Source organism: Perognathus longimembris, chromosome 25 (assembly GCF_023159225.1).
Source record: "Perognathus longimembris pacificus isolate PPM17 chromosome 25, ASM2315922v1, whole genome shotgun sequence".
In the NCBI taxonomy this organism is placed as follows: domain Eukaryota; kingdom Metazoa; phylum Chordata; class Mammalia; order Rodentia; family Heteromyidae; genus Perognathus; species Perognathus longimembris.
In genome coordinates, this window is record NC_063185.1 from 15,712,925 (window position 1) to 15,732,631 (window position 19,707).

A 19,707-nucleotide genomic window follows, 5' to 3' on the forward strand; every position below is an offset into this window, starting at 1 on the left:
AGGCCTGGGCACTGTCCCTTAGCTTTTGTGTTCAAGGCTGGTGTTCTAACCACTTGAGGTACAACTCCACTTCTGGCTTTTTGCTGGTTAATTGGAGATGAGTCTCACAGACTTTCCCGCCTGGGTTGGCTCTGAACCACAATCCTCAGGATCACAGATGTGAGCCATGGGTGCCTGGTTTAGCAAGGCTTTCTGAGCTGCCCACTGGGATTCTGAGCAAGAAGGGGAGGTCTCCACTCACTCACCTTGGGACCTTGGATCCCCTGAAGGCCCTGGAGAAGGAGAAGGCTGGTCAGAAAGCATATGGAGGCTATCCAGTGGGTACAAACTTCAGGGCCATCCTGAAATGTCTACTTACTGGTCTCTGTGGCCCTGTCCCCCCAAGAGGAATCCTGTCCTCTCCTCTGCCATGGCTGCAAGGCTTAGGTCTACCACCCTCTCGGTATCCCGGTTAGTTTAAGCAAAAATTGTCCTTACCATGGGACCTGGAGGGCCGGGGGGTCCGGGGGGTCCTGGCTCCACTATGATCTGGGCCTAGGAAGGGTGAGAAATGGGTTTGTTACCCCTTGCCCTGCCATCCCTCGCTGGAGCTCACCGGAGAGACCCAACAGCTGGCCTTTGGGTCCTTGGATGGGCCTTGGGTGGGGGACACAGCCAGAAGATCCATTGCTCCCCTCCCCCACTGTGCTGGGTTTGTGTCTTAAGGCTCAGGGTCCCCACCAAGCCTAGGGATGAGAATTGGGGTGATCCCTGAACCTCGGTACCCGCTTACCATTCTTTCTTGCAGGCTCTCCGAGGCTGACTCTCCCTTCTCTCCCCTGGGGCCATCAGCACCCTGCAGGGTAGGGGTACTCTGTGAGTCCTTCCTACTCATCCGAAAATCATCCCCATGGCGCCCCGCTACCTCTCCTCCTCCCTTCCTCCCCAGCTCTACCCGAGCATCCTCTTGTGGGGGTAGGAAATGATCATGCCCATGCTGGTAGCAGGGAAATCAAGGCTGTCGGGGGCATTGGTGAGAACCTAGATGGCCCAAACCTGGCTGAGTGCAGGGGCTGCACCCTGCCCTGCCTTACCCCTGCTCCCCCGTAATCACCTGTGGATACCCCCAGCATTGGGCACGTGGGTGGGGCCCAGCTCAGCCACTCACCGGGAGGCCTGACAAGCCCATCTCGCCAGCTTCCCCTTTGGCTCCAGCCGGACCAGGCTCTCCTGGGTCTCCTTTTGGTCCTTTGGGACCCTGAAAGCCACCAGAACAAGGAGTCAGTGGGGTGGCTCGGCAGGCATTCTTCCTTCCCTCACCCCAGTTGTACTTACTCAAGGCTAGACTGGAGCCCCGCCCCCCCACGCCCCATTTTCTACTTACTGGTCTCCATCTCCATTCCAGTCCAGATAGCTGGGAACCTTGGCTAAATTTATGGGGGAGCGGGGAGGGGACCCCTACCTCTGCCTCCTTGCATGCTTGGGGTGCAGGTAGCATAGGATAGGATGGAGGATTGGGGGGGGGGTGGTGCCGTGGGACTGGAGTGGGCATTCTAGGGCACTCAAGGGGGACAAGTCTGTGCTTCCATCTCAGGAGCCCAAGTCACCATCATGCAACCTTTAATGCCATGTCCAAGATATGCCACAGACTAAGGAACCAGCCATAAAGATGCCCACAGGCGGGGTGCCAGTGGCTCACGCCTGTCATCCTAGGGCTCTCTGCCAGGAGGCAGAGATCTGAGGATTACATTTAGAAGACAGCTGGGGCAGAAAAGTCCTTGAGACTCTTTATCTCTAATCAACCACCAAAAAGCTGGAAGTGGAGCTGTGGCTCAAGCAGCAGGATATTAGACTTGAGTGAAAAAGCTTAGGGATAGCATCCAGGCCCTGAGTTCCAGCCACCTTTAGATATCAAGACACCCTTAGATATCAAGCTGCATGTGTCTATCAGTGTATGTTCTGACACACCGGTCCATCTACAGAAAGACTAACAATGACTGGCAGGCTCTGAGTGAATTGTGGGTTCTCTAGTCCCCAAGGGTGGAGACAGAGCTGTGCAGACTTTAGAAGAAGGCCAGCACCTTGCTGAAGTTCTCACGGGAGTTCAGTTCCAGACTCCATACTTAAAGCCCCCATATCCTGTGGCCTCCCTCTCACACCCTTCCAGAAGGATGTCTCAAACTCAGTACCTGTGCAGACACACACACACACACACACACACACACACACACACACACACACAGAGTGGATTACATAGCACCAGCATCAGCAAGGAAATGAAAGGCACAGAGACCTTCTCTCCATCGAGTCCTGGGGCGCCAGGCAATCCGAGCTCACCCTGGGAGGGGACAGAAATTAAAAGGTGTTAGGGACACACAGTGAGACCAAAGGAGGACATTCTTAGGAGAGGAACACAAAGATGCAAGGCCTATGTGCCGCTGATCATATAAAATAGTATTTATGGAAATGAACTCCAGGAAATGGAAACAAGGTTTTCTTTTTTCTTTCTTGCTGTTTTTCTTTTCTTTTTGTCTTGTTTGTTGTTTATCTGTCTTTGGGAAGGGTAAGGTGGGCAAAAAAAAAAAAACACGGATGGAGAAAGAATGAACAAATGCAACAGTGGTACTAACTAGACACTATGTTGAATTATAAAACTCACGGGTGGGAACTTCCAGGAAAACTGGGAGAGAGCGAGGGAAGAGGTGACATTGTCCCAAAAGAAATGGACTCATTACCTGACTTAGGTAACTGTAACCCTCTGTAAATCAACATCATAATAACAATTTAAAAAAAAAAAGAAAAAAGAATCTTGGGTAAAGTCTTTTTCCTGAGACACCTAGGAAGCAGGTAGACGAGCAGGTAGATCCAGCTGCAGGAACAGTTGTGGACATTTATGACCTGCCTGATGACCTGCTGGACCGCTTTCTCCATTTCAGTGTTTCAGTGTGTGCTGAGGCTTCCCTGGAATGGGGGTGGTGGTGCTGGTAGTGAGCTAGCACCCAGGGAAAACGCAATCACATTGGTTAGGACTCTTTTCTTCTGAGCCCCAGAGCAGACACAGGAGGGGAGTGGGGATATGGGGAGGTCACCTTGGAGACGGGGCTTGGGGACCATGCAGCTACATGGGCACTAACCTTGGCTCCAGGCACCCCTGGTGGTCCTGGGGCTCCCTGCGGCCCAGGAGGACCCTGTGTGTGTGAAAATCAAGCCAGTCAGTGGTTAGTCAGGGCTTTCCCCCACTGCCCAGACCAATCCTTGGGACCAAGGCTTTGTCCAACCAGATGGCAGCCAGACCGAGAGACCTTCTACCCACTTCCCACCCAGCTCGGTGGATCCCTGGAGAGGGAGCGGCCAGGAGGTGGCATTGGGCATTTGATAAGATAGCACAGTATTCGTGCCACGGAGGGCCCACAGACCCTCGGTCCCTCAGAGCCAGTCTCCCCGCAATAAGGATTTCTTCACAATACTCTCCCGATCAAAATTCTGAAATGGCTTCCTACTGTGCCTCGAAGCAAGCTGAAATCTCCTGCTGGTGTTTAAGGACAGCCGATAATCACCTTGAGAAAGTGGCCCAGCCCTGCCCTGGCTGTCTATCCCGTGAGTGCTGCCGGCCTTCTGGCCCTGTTCCCTGCTGCTATCTGCCGTTCCCAGGAGTTCCTCAGGCACACAGGCAGGGTCTCCTGTGTCTCCAGTGACCCCATTTCTTTTTTTTTTTTTTTGCCAGTCCTGGGGCATGGACTCAGGGCCTGAGCACTGTCCCTGGCTTCTTTTTGCTCAAGGCTAGCACTCTGCCTCTTGAGCCACAGCGCCACTTCTGGCCATTTTCTGTATATGTGGTGCTGGGGAATTGAACCCAGGGCCTCATGTATATGAGGCAGGCACTCTTGCCACTAGGCCATATCCCCAGCCCCAGTGACCCCATTTCTAACCTCTGTCCCAATCCAGGCTTTTCCACAGGTTACCTGCCCACCCCAGCTCATTGCCACCCCCAACTCAACCCCCAGGCTCATGCTCCCGGCTCAGGCCACACCCCATGCAGCTTCCCTGGCCTCATCCCTTCCCCTCCTCTTCCCAGCCTGCTCCCACCGGTATCGACACCGAGATGTCCCTCGTCTCCTCTGCCCTGCTCGCTTGCCTGGGTCCAGGCTCAACACTGCCTTCCTGCCTCCAGCACCCCACACACCCATGTTCTCACTCCTTCCATGGCCCTCTGGCTAGCCTTCCTCAACACATTGGTTCCCTGGACCTCATTGTACTCAAGAGCCGACACAGGCCAGGCACTGCTGGCTCACGCCTGTCATCCGAGCTCCTCAGGAGACCGAGATCTGAGGATCAGCCTTCAAAGCCAACCCAGTCAGACAAATCTGAGAAACTCTCATTTCCGACCAACCAGCCAAAAAGCCAAAAGTGTGGCACTGTGGGGGTAGAGTGCTAGCCTTAAGTATAAACACCAAGGGACAGTGCTCAGGCCCTGAATTCAAAAGTTCTAGTGCCAGCACATGCACGTTCTGTCTTTCTGTCTCTGTCTTTCTCTCTCACATACACACACACAGACCCTGACTATGGTTCCTACTGCCCATGAAATTGAGTCATCATCCCAGCCTGGCATTCAATCCAACTCCTGATCGCACTCATGGAGTCCCAGCCAGCCCGGGGCACACCATGCATTTGTGGCTCTCAGGCCACGCCACGCTACACCATACCACACCACGCCACACCATGCCACGCCACAGCACACTACATCATACCACACCACACCACACCATGCAGGCCTGGGTTGGGCCACAGTTACCATCAACATGTACTTCTCCGAGGCCTGCAAGAGATAATTGAACTGAAGCCCAGTAGGGTCACGTGCCAATGTCCAGTGTGGCCTTTGATGGTGACTAATCCACCCCTCACCCCATCTCTGTCGCCTGGTACCCATGAGCAGCGGGCACCCGACCTCACCCTGCACTGGTCTTCACCCCAGGTGGGTACTGAGGTACTGAGCAGGGATCAGAGGCCACACCTGTCCCAGGGTTCTGCAACAGCCCATGCCCCTCCTGTCCTCCATTTCTTGGCTGTTATTAGAACACCTCCTCTGGCCATTGATCACCAGGAAGGCCTCAGGAGACATTGTTAGGCATAGCCATGGGGAAATACATTGTCTCCTGTCCCAGAAAAAGAGGAGTTTCCCTTTTTGCTTTGGTCTCTGGGGAGCTTGGGGGTCACGTGAGCTATATCCGCAGCAGCTCTTTTAACTCATGTGGGGTTCAATACCAGGTACCTTATGGCGTAGAGGCCTTTGTGCCAAGCTGCTCCTGGTTCTTTGTGTAAAGATGTACATCATTAGTGCCTAAAGAGAACCATTGTTCCCTCAGGGATGGACATCCAGGGTGCATCTGAGCCCACCAGAATCCTACCTTCAGGGCATCCAAGATCCTGCCATCGTAGTCAATCACCACTGTGTCTCCTTGCTCGCCTTTGAGGCCCTGGGGACCCTGAGATAGAAAGTGAATACTTTAGGGAAGAGCTGCAGTGGTGGGTGTAGCGCCTCTTCCCCTTCTCTAGGAAACAGTGGGGTCAGAGGCTCTTTGGTTCCCACTCAGTGTCAACTCCTTGCACAAGGCAGAGAGCACCGATCTCATCCTCCAGCCACCTGCAAGGTCACTGGGGAGACGGGGTTGCATGGGGTGACAGAACCAAGCACGGGACCAGGAAGTCAATCTAGAGGTGAGCCGGCATGGCTGCTAACAAAAGGTCTGTGGGTGGATTTGCTCCTGGTGAGACGGCCCGGGTTTAAGCCCTTGTGACAGCAATCCCTACTCAATTAAAATACTGAAGGTGCCCAGATCCTGCAGTTCCATGGCTCCTCTGGGTACCTGGATCCCACTGCAGTGGGGAGACTGCTTACCCGGGGGCCCGCGGCTCCTTCAGTACCTGGGTGGCCGGGCTCTCCCTGTGGAGATACATGATTGCTGGCGGTGTGCAGTTCCTCCATACCCCTGTCCCACGCCACTTCACCTCCAGTCCCTTCTCCCCAAAGCGCCCTAACAGCGTATGGTCCGGAACCACCTCCAGGGAGGGGACCCGCCACACTCTCTTCTGCAGATGGGGACACTGGGGCCCAGGCTACACAGTGGGTTAGTACAGAGCCAGGCCTGACTGAGGCCTTATCACCCACTCCAATCCACTGTCATGGCCCCCCGGATCAGCCTCTCTGATCAAGTTCGACGAGACCACTGATCAGACTCCCCTGGTTAAATCACATTTCCCCTTTGCCTCTCTCAATTGGGTGATGGGGCCTTCAGGGGCTGGAGAAGAGCGCTAATGTCACCTTTGGTCCTGGGGCACCGTCCATGCCGCTCTCTCCTTGGGGTCCCACACTCCCAGGCTCGCCCTGAAACAGAAAGGCTCCCAGTGATGGGGGTGAGCAGGCCTCCTGCTGAATGCACTGTGTGTGTGTGTGTGTGTGTGTGTGTGTGTGTGTACTCAGGACCAGGCTCTGCCTTCTAGTCTGAGTCTTTTTTTTTTGGCCAGTCCTGGGCCTTGGACTCAGGGCCTGAGCACTGTCCCTGGCTTCTTCCCGCTCAAGGCTAGCACTCTGCCACTTGAGCCACAGCGCCGCTTCTGGCCGTTTTCTGTATATGTGGTGCTGGGGAATCGAACCTAGGGCCTCGTGTATCCGAGGCAGGCACTCTTGCCACTAGGCTATATCCCCAGCCCTCTAGTCTGAGTCTTGGCACATAGTTGGGGGCAGCTCCGGGGCAAGAGTTGTTAGGGTTACGGAAGGTATACAGATGGCACCTAGTTCCTGGCTCAGGGACAGAGCAGAGAGCGGGTTAACCCAGGTAGGAAGCAAGAGGACTTGGGGTGTGAAGGGAGACAGAAGCTTGGAGAAGATGTCAGGCCATCCAGTGTTGGGGCCCAGGGCCTTTCTGCTTCCTGCCCTGGCTATCAGCTCCCATGTCCCCAGGATGTAAAAGGGCAGAGATAGGGACATTGCCAGGCCACTGTGGAGGGAGGGAGGGGCGTAGGGAGCAGAGGGGAAGGGCATGTACCTACCTTGGGCCCTGGGAGTCCAGGGGGTCCTGGCTGGCTGGGTGTCCCATCATCACCCTGAGGAGAGAACAGCTAGAGCTTTAGCCACCACACCTGGACACGTAGTCACACCCTCTGGTAGCCAAATGACCCCTCCCTTCCCAACACAACAAACCAATCCTGGCACCAGCATAGGGCAGAAGCACCCCCTTCCTCCTTAGCCCCATGTGTTTGGATTTATGTCTGCACCCTGGTCCTGAGCAAGCCTCACTAGGTATGTGCATAAATGATGGATGGACAGGTGAATGGGAGGATATCCATCTATCTGTCTGTCTCTCCATCCATCTATCCATCCATCCATCCATCCATCCATCCATCCATCCATTTATTCACCACATGGTTGGAAAGATGGAGGGTTCCCTGGATGGGGCAGTCTGCTGGGAACTGGATGGGGAGGAGGAGGCTCTGTGTGGGAAAAGGTGGGGAAGATCGTTCTGGTTTGGTGGTTGGACCCCAAGTTCATATCAGAGGCACTGAGAGCTACACAGACCTCAGCTGCCACCCCAGTCTCTGATTCAGTGGGCCTAGAATTTCCATTTCCAATGAGGTCCTGGTGATACTGGTACGGCTGGTCCCAGGACCACATTTTAGAATAGGTTGCCAGCTTCGATGTGGAGCTGAATTTGATGTGTTTGAGGAAAAGGAAAGAATGAGTGTACAGGGGAATAAATGAATGAAGCTTGGCTTCCCTGAGACACAGAACAGGTCAGCTACCCACGGAGGGGATTTCCTGGGGACAGAGGCTCCTTTCTTATGGGGATGCCCCATCCTCACCTTCTCCCCAGCCCCTGCCCATCTCTCCAGCTACTTCTTGACATTCTGAACAAGAAGCTCCTCTGTGGGTTTCCCCCATCTTCTCTCCAGGAATGCTGGGCCAAAGATGCAGTAACCTGCCCATGGCCATGACTGAGTCTCTTAACCCTACTGTGCTGGCTTCAGTAGGGACAGGGAGGGGTAGGAATGAAAGAGGGTGGTGGGGAGGAAGACTGCCACTTGAGATGGGGGATAGGGGGGCTGGGGATATGGCCTAGTGGCAAGAGAGCCTGCCTCGTATACATGAGGACCTGGGTTCGATTCCCCAGCACCACATATACAGAAAACGGCCAGAAGTGGCGCTGTGGCTCAAGTGGCAGAGTGCTAGCCTTGAGCAAAAGGAAGCCAGGGACAGTGCTCAGGCCCTGAGTCCAAGGCCCAGGACTGGCCAAAAAAAAAAAAAAATAGAGATGGGGGATAGGAATGAGGGGCACTCACCTTGGGTCCTGGGGGTCCCTGAGGGCCCTGGAACAAGAAAAGGTGTTAAAATCGTCTTACTTTGTGTGTATGTAACAAGAGAAGGTGTTACAAATCATTTTACTCTCTCTGTGTGTGTGTGTGTGTGTGTGTGTGTGTGTGTGTGTGTGTGTGTGTGTGTGTTGGTACTGGGGTTTGAACTCAGGGTCTCAGCTTTTTGTACGCAAGGCTGTCACTCTACCGTTTGAGCCACAGCTCCACCTCCGGCCTTTTGGTGGTCAACTGGAGCTAAGAGCCTCCTGGACTTCCCCATCCTGGCTGGCTTTGAACTGAGATTCTCACATCTCAGCCTCCTGAGTACCCTGGGTTACAGGTGCAAGCTACCAGCACCTGGCCATTTGCATGCACACACACATGCATGCATGTATGTATGTACATATGCATCCCAGTGTATGTTAGGAAGGGGTTTAACTTTCGGGCATGGAAGCTACAGCTCTGCCATCCTCAGCCTCAAAAATGGCCTGCTACTCACCATCTGGCCATCTTGTCCAGGCTGTCCCTTGGGACCCTGAAGCAACAGGAGAACAGCAATGAGGGACTCAAGGATATCACATTAACTGAGCCCATATCTCACACCAGGAACTAGGATGGGCTTCTAAGGTCATCATTGTAATTCATCTTCCCTCAACCCTGCCAAGTGGGAGTCAGTAGCTCCACCTCACAAATGAGAAGGCTGAGGCTTATGGAGTCATATGCCCAACACAAGGAAGGGACAGGCCAACTGCAAAGCTGTCCTGATAGGGACCCTGGGGCACTCGGGTGGAGGTTTTGCCTTGGAGGGGAAGGGCAGGCTGGGATACTTGGGGTCGGGTTAGGGGTGGTAGAGTGAGGTATAAGAGGCCTTCAGGGTTTGGGTTAAGACTACAAGAGGAAAGCTGAGCCTAACAGTCACCAGGGAGGAGAAGTGGACAGGCAGGGGAAGAAGGGTTGGTGAAGATTGGTTCTTAGGGGCAGAGTGAGGGTGATGACTAGGGCTGACTGCAGCTAAGGTCAGGGGCTAAGGGGCTATTTGGGAAATCAACCTTGGTTTGGAGTCAGGGTCAGAGTCTATAGGGAGTCAGGGTTAGGATCTGGGTAATAGTATGAATTGGGGGCATGAATCAGGACTTGGGAATAAGTTTGGGGGCAAGGTCTTGTTGGGGTTAGGAACCCGGTCACTGTTAGATTTAGGCTTAGTTGGGGTAAGGGACTGGCTCAGATCTGGAGTCACAGAGAGGATTTAAATTGGGATTGGGCTTCAAGTTAAGGTTGGGTCTAGGTTCTGTGCCTGGAATGGGGTGAAGGTTGCTGTTGGGTTTGTACTAGGGTAGTGTGGGATTTGAGGTTGGCTCTGGGGCCAGGGTTTGGATGTCCCGACTCCATGGCTTTTCTTACCGCTGGACCTTGAGTCCCCCTAGGGCCATCTTTCCCTGTGTCACCAGGAGGGCCACGAGCCCCAGGTGGTCCAGGGGGTCCTGGAGGCCCTGCAGCTCCATCTTGCCCTTGGTCTCCCTAAAAGATAAGGAGTTTAGCATGGCATTAAGGATGAGGGGAAGGAAGCCCAGCCCCAGAGAAAAGCTCCTTAGACAGGCAGCCCCTGTGTCTTCTACTCCTCCACCCTGAGGCAGGCTGAAAGGGATCTTCAATATTGAGCTCCTCAGTGGCCCTACAAAGGGCCAGGTTGCTATATATTGACTTAAGAGGCCCAACAGGACCTTTTATACTCCAAGAGAATGAGCCAACTGTCCAGCACCTGAAGCCCATAGATACGGTGTTTAGGGGAGCTGGAGGTAGGTGAAAATGCATGTGCCTACCCATCCTCCTTTCCCAAAGGGGACTGAGTCAGTCTCTCTCTCTCTCTCTCTCTCTCTCTCTCTCTCTCTCTCTCTCTCTCTCTCTCTTTCTCTCTCTCTCTCTCTCTCTCTCTCTCACTGCTGGTCCTGGGGCTTGAACTCAGATCCTGGGTGCTGTCCCTTAGTCTTTTCACTCAGAACTGTTTTTTCTATCACTTGAGCCACAGCTCCATTGTCAGCTTTTTGGTGGTCAATTGGAGATAAAAGTCTCACTGATTTCTGCTGGGGCCGCCTTCAAACTGCAATCTCAGCCCTCCTGAGGAGCTAGGGTTACTGGCATGAACCACTGGTACCCGGCTTACAAAACATTTTCGAATGGCAAAATTATACAAACCCACCCATTATCCAAATTCACCCATGTAATAACACTGCATAGAACAAACCACACACTTTAACACATACAAATGCGCGTGTCTAAATTTGGGTCAATCTGAATAGGGCTGGTGGGTTGTATGTCAATTTCCTGGCCATGAGATTATACAACAGTGAAGCAAGATGACACCCTTGAGAGGAACTGTATGTTGGGTGTCTATTTATTGCACATGCATGTGAGTCTATAATAATATCAAAATAAAAATAACAAACCAACAAATGCAAGGAAGGGGCATCTTGTCTCATGCAACACCAAGTCCCTAACTCTTGGATCCAATGTTAGTACTGGGTCAGACTTCAGGCAACCAGAACCTTCACCTTACACCCACTCTGCATGGGGGAATCCAACAATATAACATACCACGGTGTGTGTGTGTGTGTGTGTGTGTGTGTGTGTGTGTGTGTGTGTGTGTGTATACATGTGCCAGTACTGGGGACTGAACTCAGGGCCTCCCACTCTTGCTTGGCTTCTTTTTGCTTATGGCTTCTGCATTATCACTTGAGCCATACCTCAACTTCTGGCTTTTTGCTGGTAATCGGAAATAACAGTCTCACGGACTTTTGATTCTCAGATTTCAGCCTTTTGAGTAGCTAGGATTACAGGTGTGAGCCACTAGCATCCAGCTAACTGGCACCTTCTTACTGCCCAACTCTAGCACAGAGGCCCAGCAAAGGTCACACCAAGCCATAGTGCCAGTGGTCCTGAGATAATTGTTCCCCTCCTCCCCTCCTGCCCCGACTACAGGCTTGACTTTAGGGCCTGGGCACTGTTCCTGTGCTTTTTTTTTTTGTTTGTTTGTCTGTTCAAAGTTAGCACTCTACCACTTGAGCCACAGCACCACTTCTGGTTTTCTGGCAGTTAATGGGAGAAAAGAGTCTTACAGACCTTCCTGCCTTGGCTGGCTCCGGACCATGATCCTCAGATCTCGGCCTCCAGAGTAGCTAGGATGACAGGCCTGAGCCACCGGCACCTGGCTGAGGTAATTGCTTTTAACCTTTGTGATGAGCTGGCAAGGGGAATTTGTTGTCCCATTTTATAGATGCAGTGTGTGGAGGCCATGGAGAGTACTCACTCCCTCTGGATTAGAGCTTGGAAAGGCTGAGCCTACTTTCACTGCCAAGGTCTCTTTTGGATGCCTCTTCATCCATGAGTTACCATGACAGAAAAAGAGTTAAGCTTTCTAGCAAACCACACTTAAAACGTATTTCCCTTGTTTTCACAATAAAAAAAAAAACATTTAACAGAAGCTTTGGATATCTACTACCATTCCAGCTTTTCTGATTTGTCTGGCCCCATTGAGGTCCTTATCAAAACAGGACTCCAGGGGCTGGGGATATGGCCTAGTGGCAAGAGTGCTTGCCTCATATACATGAGGCCCTGGGTTCGATTCCTCAGCATCACATATACAGAACACGGCCAGAAGTGGTGCTGTGGCTCAAGTGGCGGAGTGCTAGCCTTGAGCAAAAAAAGAAGCCAGGGACAGTGCTCAGACCCTGAGTCCAAGCCCCAGGACTGGCAAAAAAAAAAAACCAAAACCAAAAACAGGACTCCAGACAGAAGGAAAAAAACTGGCAGTGTGGTTAGGTCACCTGACCATGTGGCACTTAATCTGGAAGTGTTCCCTTCTACTTCCTGTGGCCTCTTTTACAGTGCAGAGGCCTCACCCAGTTTGGGAGTCACTGTGGCCTGGCTTTCACTTATGGAAGCAGAAAGTGTAAAGTTCAGATGCTTGAACAGGTCCTGTGTGTGTGTATATGTTTCTTCCTGGCTTAGCCCAACCCCTCCATCCTCAGGGACTGGATGTCTGAGGTTGGACCCTGGAAACAGGTGAGTCAGGATGGGGGAGCACAGCAAATCAGCAGGCCCAGACCCCTCACTCAGCCAGTGTACCTTGAGGAGGCGGAGATGGTAGGCCCTGAGGTCTCTACTTATGAAACCCGCATTGAGCCGTGGGAAAACCATCTGGTCAGGTCAGCAAACAGGGAGAATGTTCAGAAAAGTGGTGAGAAGAGGGTTTTAAAATAAAACAGTTCCTGGAGCCAAAGCCAATTAACCCAGCTCAGAGAAAGGCAGCCGAATGTTGAGCGTGCAGATCCCTTGCTCCAATGTCTGCTCTGTTGGCTCCTTCTTTGCTGCTGTCCATCAAAAGCTGAGGCCTCTTTCCCCACCCTTTGACTCTGTCACACCCTGGGCCTTACTGCTTTGAAGAATAGCTTCCATACACCCACCCAGGAAGCAAAAATTTTCTCAGCAGCCACAAAACAACATGAGCATTTTCTTTTATTCTTTGACTTTAGAGAAATAACTAGCTTTCATTGGCCCTGGTTCTGCCCTTCCATCACAGGGACAGCACAGGACAGCTGTCCCTCAGAACTGCCTGGATCACCTCTTTCCTGATCCAGGCTCATGATCACAAACATCCCTTGATGTTGTCCCTTTGTCCTCATTTCCAAGAAACTAGACTCAAAGCCATGAAGCTGCAGAGCTGGCTCCCAGCCCAGCTTGACGCCAAACTCCCAGGTCTCTTCTTGGCGCTCACCCCCATCCCTCCCCCCAGATTGTGCCTATTGGTTCCCAGTGGCTCACTCATCCTCCATCCCACTCCTGTTTCTAGCACATGTAGATGGTTAACGGGGGGCGGGGGGGGGGGCGCTGACCCTTGGGTTGCAATGTCCTCCCCTAAACCTTCTTAGAAACAACTTGGTGTACAACTCCATCTGGCCTTTTCCTGGGCAGCTAACACCTACCCCTCAATCTCTGCAGCAAGTGGTCTTTATCCTGGAACTTGCTGGGAACAGCAAGGGAACTTGCTTAGGGCAAGGCAAGTCACGGCTGAGACCCACTTGGCCCATCTTGGGTTCAGCCTCAGTTGAGGAGACCGCAGCTCAGTACAAAGTATTTCTAAGCTTCTGGCCCAGGGGTCAGTGAGGTTGGGGTGGGCTAGCAGAGACACCCCATTCACTGTCCTCACGCTGGTGCTGGGTGTGGGCTGAGGACTACAGTGAATCCATACAGCACCTGCTTGAGGGAGAAGCTGCCGCCTTCACTCACCACAGAAGAAAATTTGAAGGTAACTTGCCCGCTAAATGCCAGAGCTGAGCTTTGGGGTCAGATCGGCTGACCGCCTGGCCTTCCCTTTTCCTGGCGCCATCTGCCTTCAGGAAGGTCAGTCTTAGGGACTAGGTCATCCCCACTGGCTGGTTATCCATGGTGAGCAGTGTGGGACCAGGGTATCTGTCAGGTACTTGCTATCTATGTGGGAGATGCAGCATCACTGTAAAGATTCAGCTTAGGCCAGACCAGGGTGCCCGGGGCTTTCACACAGTGGCCTCAGGCAGAAACGAGGGGCTGCCTCAATCTTCTTTCTGTATCGAGCTCTGGAGAAATCTAGCTATGCTGTATGATAATAACGACACACAAACCACGTGGGGAGGGTGAGGGAGGTGGTGCTCCATTCTTACCCGGGGGCCAAAGTCTCCTGGTGCACCCTGAGAACCAAACACAGAGAAACAGATCACTATGGCTTGCTTTCTTTTTTTGTCTTCCCATTTCCTATTGATCATGTACTCGGTGATTCACATCTAGGGTCTGACTTTATGGTAACAAAACCAGGTAAACCGATGTCAATCTCCATTTCCAATGAGGAAATGGAGAAGCCTCGGAATCTGTCCAAGGTCACACAGCTGGAGATCAGGCATCCTCTGGTCCACAGCTGACTTCTAGCCATTTGAAGCCCCAGCCAGGGTGGCACAGGGCAACTGCTCTCACTTTGTGGTCTCAGAACTCCCCAGACTTTGGACCAGCGAGGGACAACATTGATTAAGTATACAGTAAGCCAGAAAGTTTCAGGGTAGTGTGTTATATATAATAGATACCAAGACACCAGTTCTCTCTCGTTTCAAAGCTCCTGCTTGAAGTATTTCTGTGGCTCAGTGGCATCTGCCAGAACCAGCGAGAAGACAATCAACCACCTACTAACTGGTATCTTCCTCATTGCCAAAGAACATGCAGCTCTCTCCTGCAATCCTCTCCAAAGCTTTGCGAGGTTAGTTTCAATTCACAGATGGAGAAACAAAGGCCCACAGAGGAGGCAGCTGGCCCAAAACCACGCAGTTGGTGGTGGGCCTTTCAGCTTGGATGGTGGCCTGAAACTCTGACCTGCTCTTTACCTAAGAGGTCACCTCCCAGCAAGGTCTCCTACTCAAAGCTCTTGCTTTGCCATCTCCAAATTTCAGGTCAGGGGTCGACGTGGCCTGACCATTCCCGGCCCTTCTCTAGAGGTCTGCTCTGGACACACATCTCTTTAGCTTCCTTCCAAGGCACATGCTGATCAAAGGCACGTGGCCTTTGGCACAAGGGGCAGAAAACTAGCTCTCTGCCTCTGTCTTTCTGAGGGTGTAATCTCCCCACAGAGAGAGCCATTGACACTGTTCAGTTTTCCCAATCTCTTCTGGCACCCTGTTTCACTGCTAGGAACCAACCATAGGGGCAGACTGTATTCTTTTGTTAAGCTCTGCTGTCAGAATTCAGACTCAACCCTCCTAAGCAAACTCTGTTCCCAAATGTTAGCCTCATGACCACCTTAGGAGAGAGGCATTATGTGCCCCATTTTATAGACAGGGGACTGGAGGCTCTAGGAGGGGTCGTGGCTTGCTCAATGTCACACTCTGGAAGTGCTGGAACAGGTCTCTGGAGTTCTTCAACAGCCCACGGCAACTGGACAAGGCTCCGGCAACACTTACCTTTTCCCCTTTGGGGCCTGGAAGTCCCTGGAGAAGAAGATGGAGAAAGAAGGTGTGAGGGAGGAGGGCTAGGCTGGTACCCCTTCTGGCTGCCCCATGGCTTTGGGGCAGACAGGCCTGTGAAACTGAGCAGAGCTGTGGGCAGCTGAATGGAAAAACGACACACAAGTCAGTCCTTAGTGAGAACTGCCTTCACCTTGTGGGAGCTCCAGACCTCAGTCCCCAGCATGAGGGAAATGAGGTCACCAGCAAGGGTCCATGGGTATCTTTTTTTATTTTTATTTTGGCTAGTCCTGGGCCTTGGACTCAGGGCCTGAGCACTGTCCCTGGCTTCCTTTTGCTCAAGGCTAGCACTCTGCCACTTGAGCCACAGCGCCACTTCTGGCCGTTTTCTGTATATGTGGTGCTGGGGAATCGAACCCAGGGCCTCATGTATACGAGGCAAGCACTCCTGCCACTAGGCCATATCCCCAGCCCCATCCATGGGTATCTTCTCAGCAGGAAAAGGGGCACGCACACTAGCTACTCCTCTCTTGGGGCACAGATCCTTACTGCTTAGCATCTGCATGGGCCCAGATGCTGGTGATGCCATTATACTGGGGGTGTTTGTCTGAAATCTATAAGGTGGGTTGCAGACAAGAGATTTTTTTCTCTCCAGAAGCATATTATCCCTTGAAATCAGCAGCCTGGCATCCACTCATCCTTTGACTGGTTGGTTAGCCATCCATCCATCCATCCATCCATCCATCCATTTTACCCATCCATGTATCCTACCCATCCATTTATGCAGCCATCCTCCCATCCACCTTCCTTCCTTCCTTCCTTCCCTCCCTCCCTCCCTCCCTCCCTCCCTCCCTCCCTCCCTCCCTGTCTTCATTCCATGTTTGTGTAACTGTGGGGGTGGCCCCTTGCAAACCATGGTGGCTGCAAGGGAAGCATCTCTTTCACTTCTGTCAAGTTTCTAAGGGTTTTATGGAAGGTCAGTTCACAGCATTGTTCATAGAGTTCAGAGTCTCGAGCCTGGGGAAGCCCACTTTGGGACTGATACCCTTGACCAAGGACTGAGGCTACTTACCAGCCTCTATACCTTCCTAAATACAACTGGTTTGCTCATTCATTCATTTAACCTAGGTGGTCAGTTCTTTCCTTTTCTCCTTTAATAATTTGGCTTATGAATAAAATCATTCACGGTCTGCTTAATCACATCTATTTGTTCACCCACTAACACACTCATTCTTCCCTAAATTCATCTGTCTGTATAATTATTAATTACCTCACTAGACAATCCATTCATGCATCTATGTGTCTGTCTGTCAACCCACTGGTTCATCTCTCTGCTCATCAATCCATATCCAGTTGTTCATTTAACTGTGCCGTGTTTCCCTGTGCATCTTGCTCATCTGGCTGGGGATGCACATGGACCATAAGCTCTTGGACCAGGTGTTGAGACTTTGAAGCCTGATGCTCACTCTAGAAACCTTGAGCACATATCAGAGACACTTCGTGCCTGAGGCCAGCTGGGGTGGCCTGCAGACCCCAAATCCCCAAGAGAAGAGTGGACACACCCATCTGACAGATGATGTTTGCAGTCAGCAGGCAATGGACATACATGTCTCCAAGTGGCTTCTCTCTCCCCTGGCCCAAGGCCCCAGGGTTCCCTTCCCTTGGGTGCACCATGGTACTCCCACTCCATCCCGGGATCCCCTGTTCTTACTTACGGGCTTGCCATCCAGACCCAGAGGTCCCTGAAAAATGAGAGAGCAAAGGTCACACATAGGAATGGCATTTTCTCTACATCCTAAGTTCCCCAGTTCCCTATTTAGTGACGAGAAATCAAAGCTTTTCCTGAGCCCAGGAGGATAGGGACAACATTTGCATGTTGTCTGCTACTCACAATTCCCTCCTCTGACCACAGAACCCCAATTGTTCTCTAAAGACACCCCTCTCCCGCCATTGCTTGTGTAGGGCTGCTGGCCAAGGTGGCAGTTGCAGGTAGGAGGCTGAGACCCATCCTGGGCCAGAGTGTCATGGCTGGGACATCCCATGGTGGTTTTAGGGGGGTTGGGGGAGAAGCCTACTCCCCCAGTGGGGTTGAGCCTGGAGCCCCTGGGGCCATTGGACAGCTTGAGAAAGAGTCACAGAGAGGAAGGCAGATCTGAGATGGAAAGACAAGGCTGAGGGCTGGCCGCTGCAAGTACCCTGCCCACTTGTTTGTGCACAACTTTGATTCCCTAAGCCAGCTTGAGCTGGTGGAGTCCTGGGGGGTGTCTCTGAGCATCTGGCATGGCTGTGGATTGTGCATGAGAAAGAAAAGGGCCAGAAGAAGCCAAATAACACCAGGGCAGGTGCTGCATGCCCGGGGATCTCAGGGGCCTCCAGGGCCTCTGTGGTGTCTGTAAAGGGCCAGCCAGCCCAGTACAGTAACCTCTACTGGAGACCCTTCCCCAGCCCACCAGCTCCCGCCCTGTGGAGGGCTGAAGGGGATTCTATCCCATGGGGACACTGTAGATCAGAGCTGTTCGGTCTCTGCCAGATCCTCTTCCCCCTTCCCACCACTGTCCCCTCATCTCTGTAGACCCTGCAGCACAGCCTGGAGTACACGCTGCCTACCTGCTCAGCTTCCTCTTTCCTCCTTTTATACATCTCCAGAGCAGTCACTCCCCCTTCCAGGAAGCCCTCCAAACTTCTCTACTTCCCAGATGGGCCATCGATCCCCATTTCCTAGCATATGTAGTCTGTCGCATATGACATGACATGACGCGACAGTTAACACATGGGCTACCCAGGTGTCCAGTCGAGTCAGGGAGAGGGTCAGCTCATCTCCAGTGCTCAGATAAGGCCTGTGATGGAGCAGGTGCTGGGGATGCATGCCGAGTCAACTGGTTTTAGTAGTGTTTTTTTTTTTAATTTTAATTTTTGTGTGTACATTGGCACTGGGGCTTGAACTCAGGGCCTGGAAGCTGTCCCTTACCTTTTTTTTTTCTTTTTTCTTTTGGTCAAGGGTAGCACTCTACTACTTGAGCCATAGCTCTACTTCTGGATTTTTGGTGGTTAACTGGAAGTAAGGGTCTCAGGGATTTTCCTGCTCGGGCTGGCTTTGAACTGCGATTCTCAGATCTTAGCCTCCTGAGTAGCTAGGATTATAGGTATGAGCCACTAGTGCCCAGCTAGTCCAGCTTTTTTTTTCCTGTTTATTTGGAGATACAATCTCGAGGACTTGTATGCCTAGGCTGGCTGTGATCCTCAGAGCTCAGCCTCCGAACAGCTAGGATGGTGGGTCTGAGCCACCGGTGCCTTCTCAGATTTGGATCGAACAGGTTGGAGTGTGGGAAGAGGGAAGGACAATGCGGGAGGAGAAAAAAAGCCCAGCAAACGCCAGGAATGAGGTCCTTGCAGGGGGCCCAGGGGCCTTGCTGAGAAGAAGCTTGGGCCTTAGTATGTTTTCATTCATTTTTTTTCCTGGGACCAGGTGTGGTGGCACAGGCCTATAATCCCAGCATGGAGCAGCTTGAGGCAGGGAGATCAAGAATTTGTGGCCAGTCTAGGCTACATAACACAATCTTATCTGAAAATACTCAAAACAAAAACCACTCCCAAATAAACGGCAACTAGACAAAAGAGGTGAGAGGTGATCTCTCTCAGGTTCACACGGATCTGTCCCTGATATTTCTCTGGTTCTACTGGGTAAGCTGTGGGTAAACTCTGGCCTGGCATGGAGGTTCTTTGATTCTCATCTGGTCCACTTGTGTCCCTGAGTGTTCTGGCACGTTCCACCTTTAAGTCTCTGCTTGATATGTCTCCCCTCAGCCCCCTTTGCCACCTCAGACGCCCCCCCCCCCCACCTACCCTGAGCTGGGCAGCCTCCATTCTGGCCCCAGGGTAGCTGATCTCCCCTTCTCTGCTGCCTGAGAGCTAGTGACCCTGCCTGCTGGGTCAAAAGCAAGCTGCTGCTTTTCCTGGCTTGACCCCCCTCTCCCCCCAACCCCCCGGTTGCCCTGTGCTGAGGCGGCCAATGCTCCAGACCATGTGCATGGCCAGAGCTTGTGGCGGCAGGAAACCAGGGTAATTCTGAAAATTGGGGTCTAAGTGCTTCCGGCTGCCAGCCTTATGGCTGGTTGGGGTTTTGTATCCCAGAATGGTGGACTAGGGGCACTTAGGGTCTTAAGAGAGCAGAGTGGGGCCATTCCAAGGTCTTAGGGGTCCAGGTCAGAACCGTGCCGCCATCACCTAGGTCACCAGATGCTGCCCTGACTTTTCCGGCTCCTGGCTGTCATGACCCTGACTTCCTGTCCTCGGCAGGATTGTGGTTGGAAGCCATCCTCTGTCCCCTCTCCCAGGCAGCCTCGGGGCTGCGACCTGATGATACCTCACCCCAGGCCCAGCCTTTTTGGCCACCATGGGCCACACA

At 52.5% G+C, this 19,707-nt stretch overlaps 1 protein-coding gene across 1 annotated transcript in view; it reads right to left on the bottom strand.

The window, feature by feature from the left end:
* The window catches only part of Col23a1 (collagen type XXIII alpha 1 chain), a 192,940-nt gene that overhangs the window by 8,298 nt on the left and 164,935 nt on the right, over positions 1-19,707 (bottom strand). Inside the window, exons 6-21 of the mRNA XM_048333849.1 lie at positions 17,018-17,044; positions 15,300-15,326; positions 14,019-14,045; positions 9,727-9,843; positions 8,825-8,860; positions 8,314-8,340; positions 7,027-7,080; positions 6,299-6,361; positions 5,876-5,920; positions 5,385-5,462; positions 3,114-3,167; positions 2,273-2,317; positions 1,148-1,237; positions 773-835; positions 478-534; positions 246-272 (exon numbers count right to left, since the gene is read on the bottom strand). Coding sequence (XP_048189806.1) covers positions 246-272; positions 478-534; positions 773-835; positions 1,148-1,237; positions 2,273-2,317; positions 3,114-3,167; positions 5,385-5,462; positions 5,876-5,920; positions 6,299-6,361; positions 7,027-7,080; positions 8,314-8,340; positions 8,825-8,860; positions 9,727-9,843; positions 14,019-14,045; positions 15,300-15,326; positions 17,018-17,044 — 837 coding nt within the window. The remainder of the gene's footprint in view (positions 1-245; positions 273-477; positions 535-772; positions 836-1,147; positions 1,238-2,272; positions 2,318-3,113; positions 3,168-5,384; positions 5,463-5,875; positions 5,921-6,298; positions 6,362-7,026; positions 7,081-8,313; positions 8,341-8,824; positions 8,861-9,726; positions 9,844-14,018; positions 14,046-15,299; positions 15,327-17,017; positions 17,045-19,707) is intronic.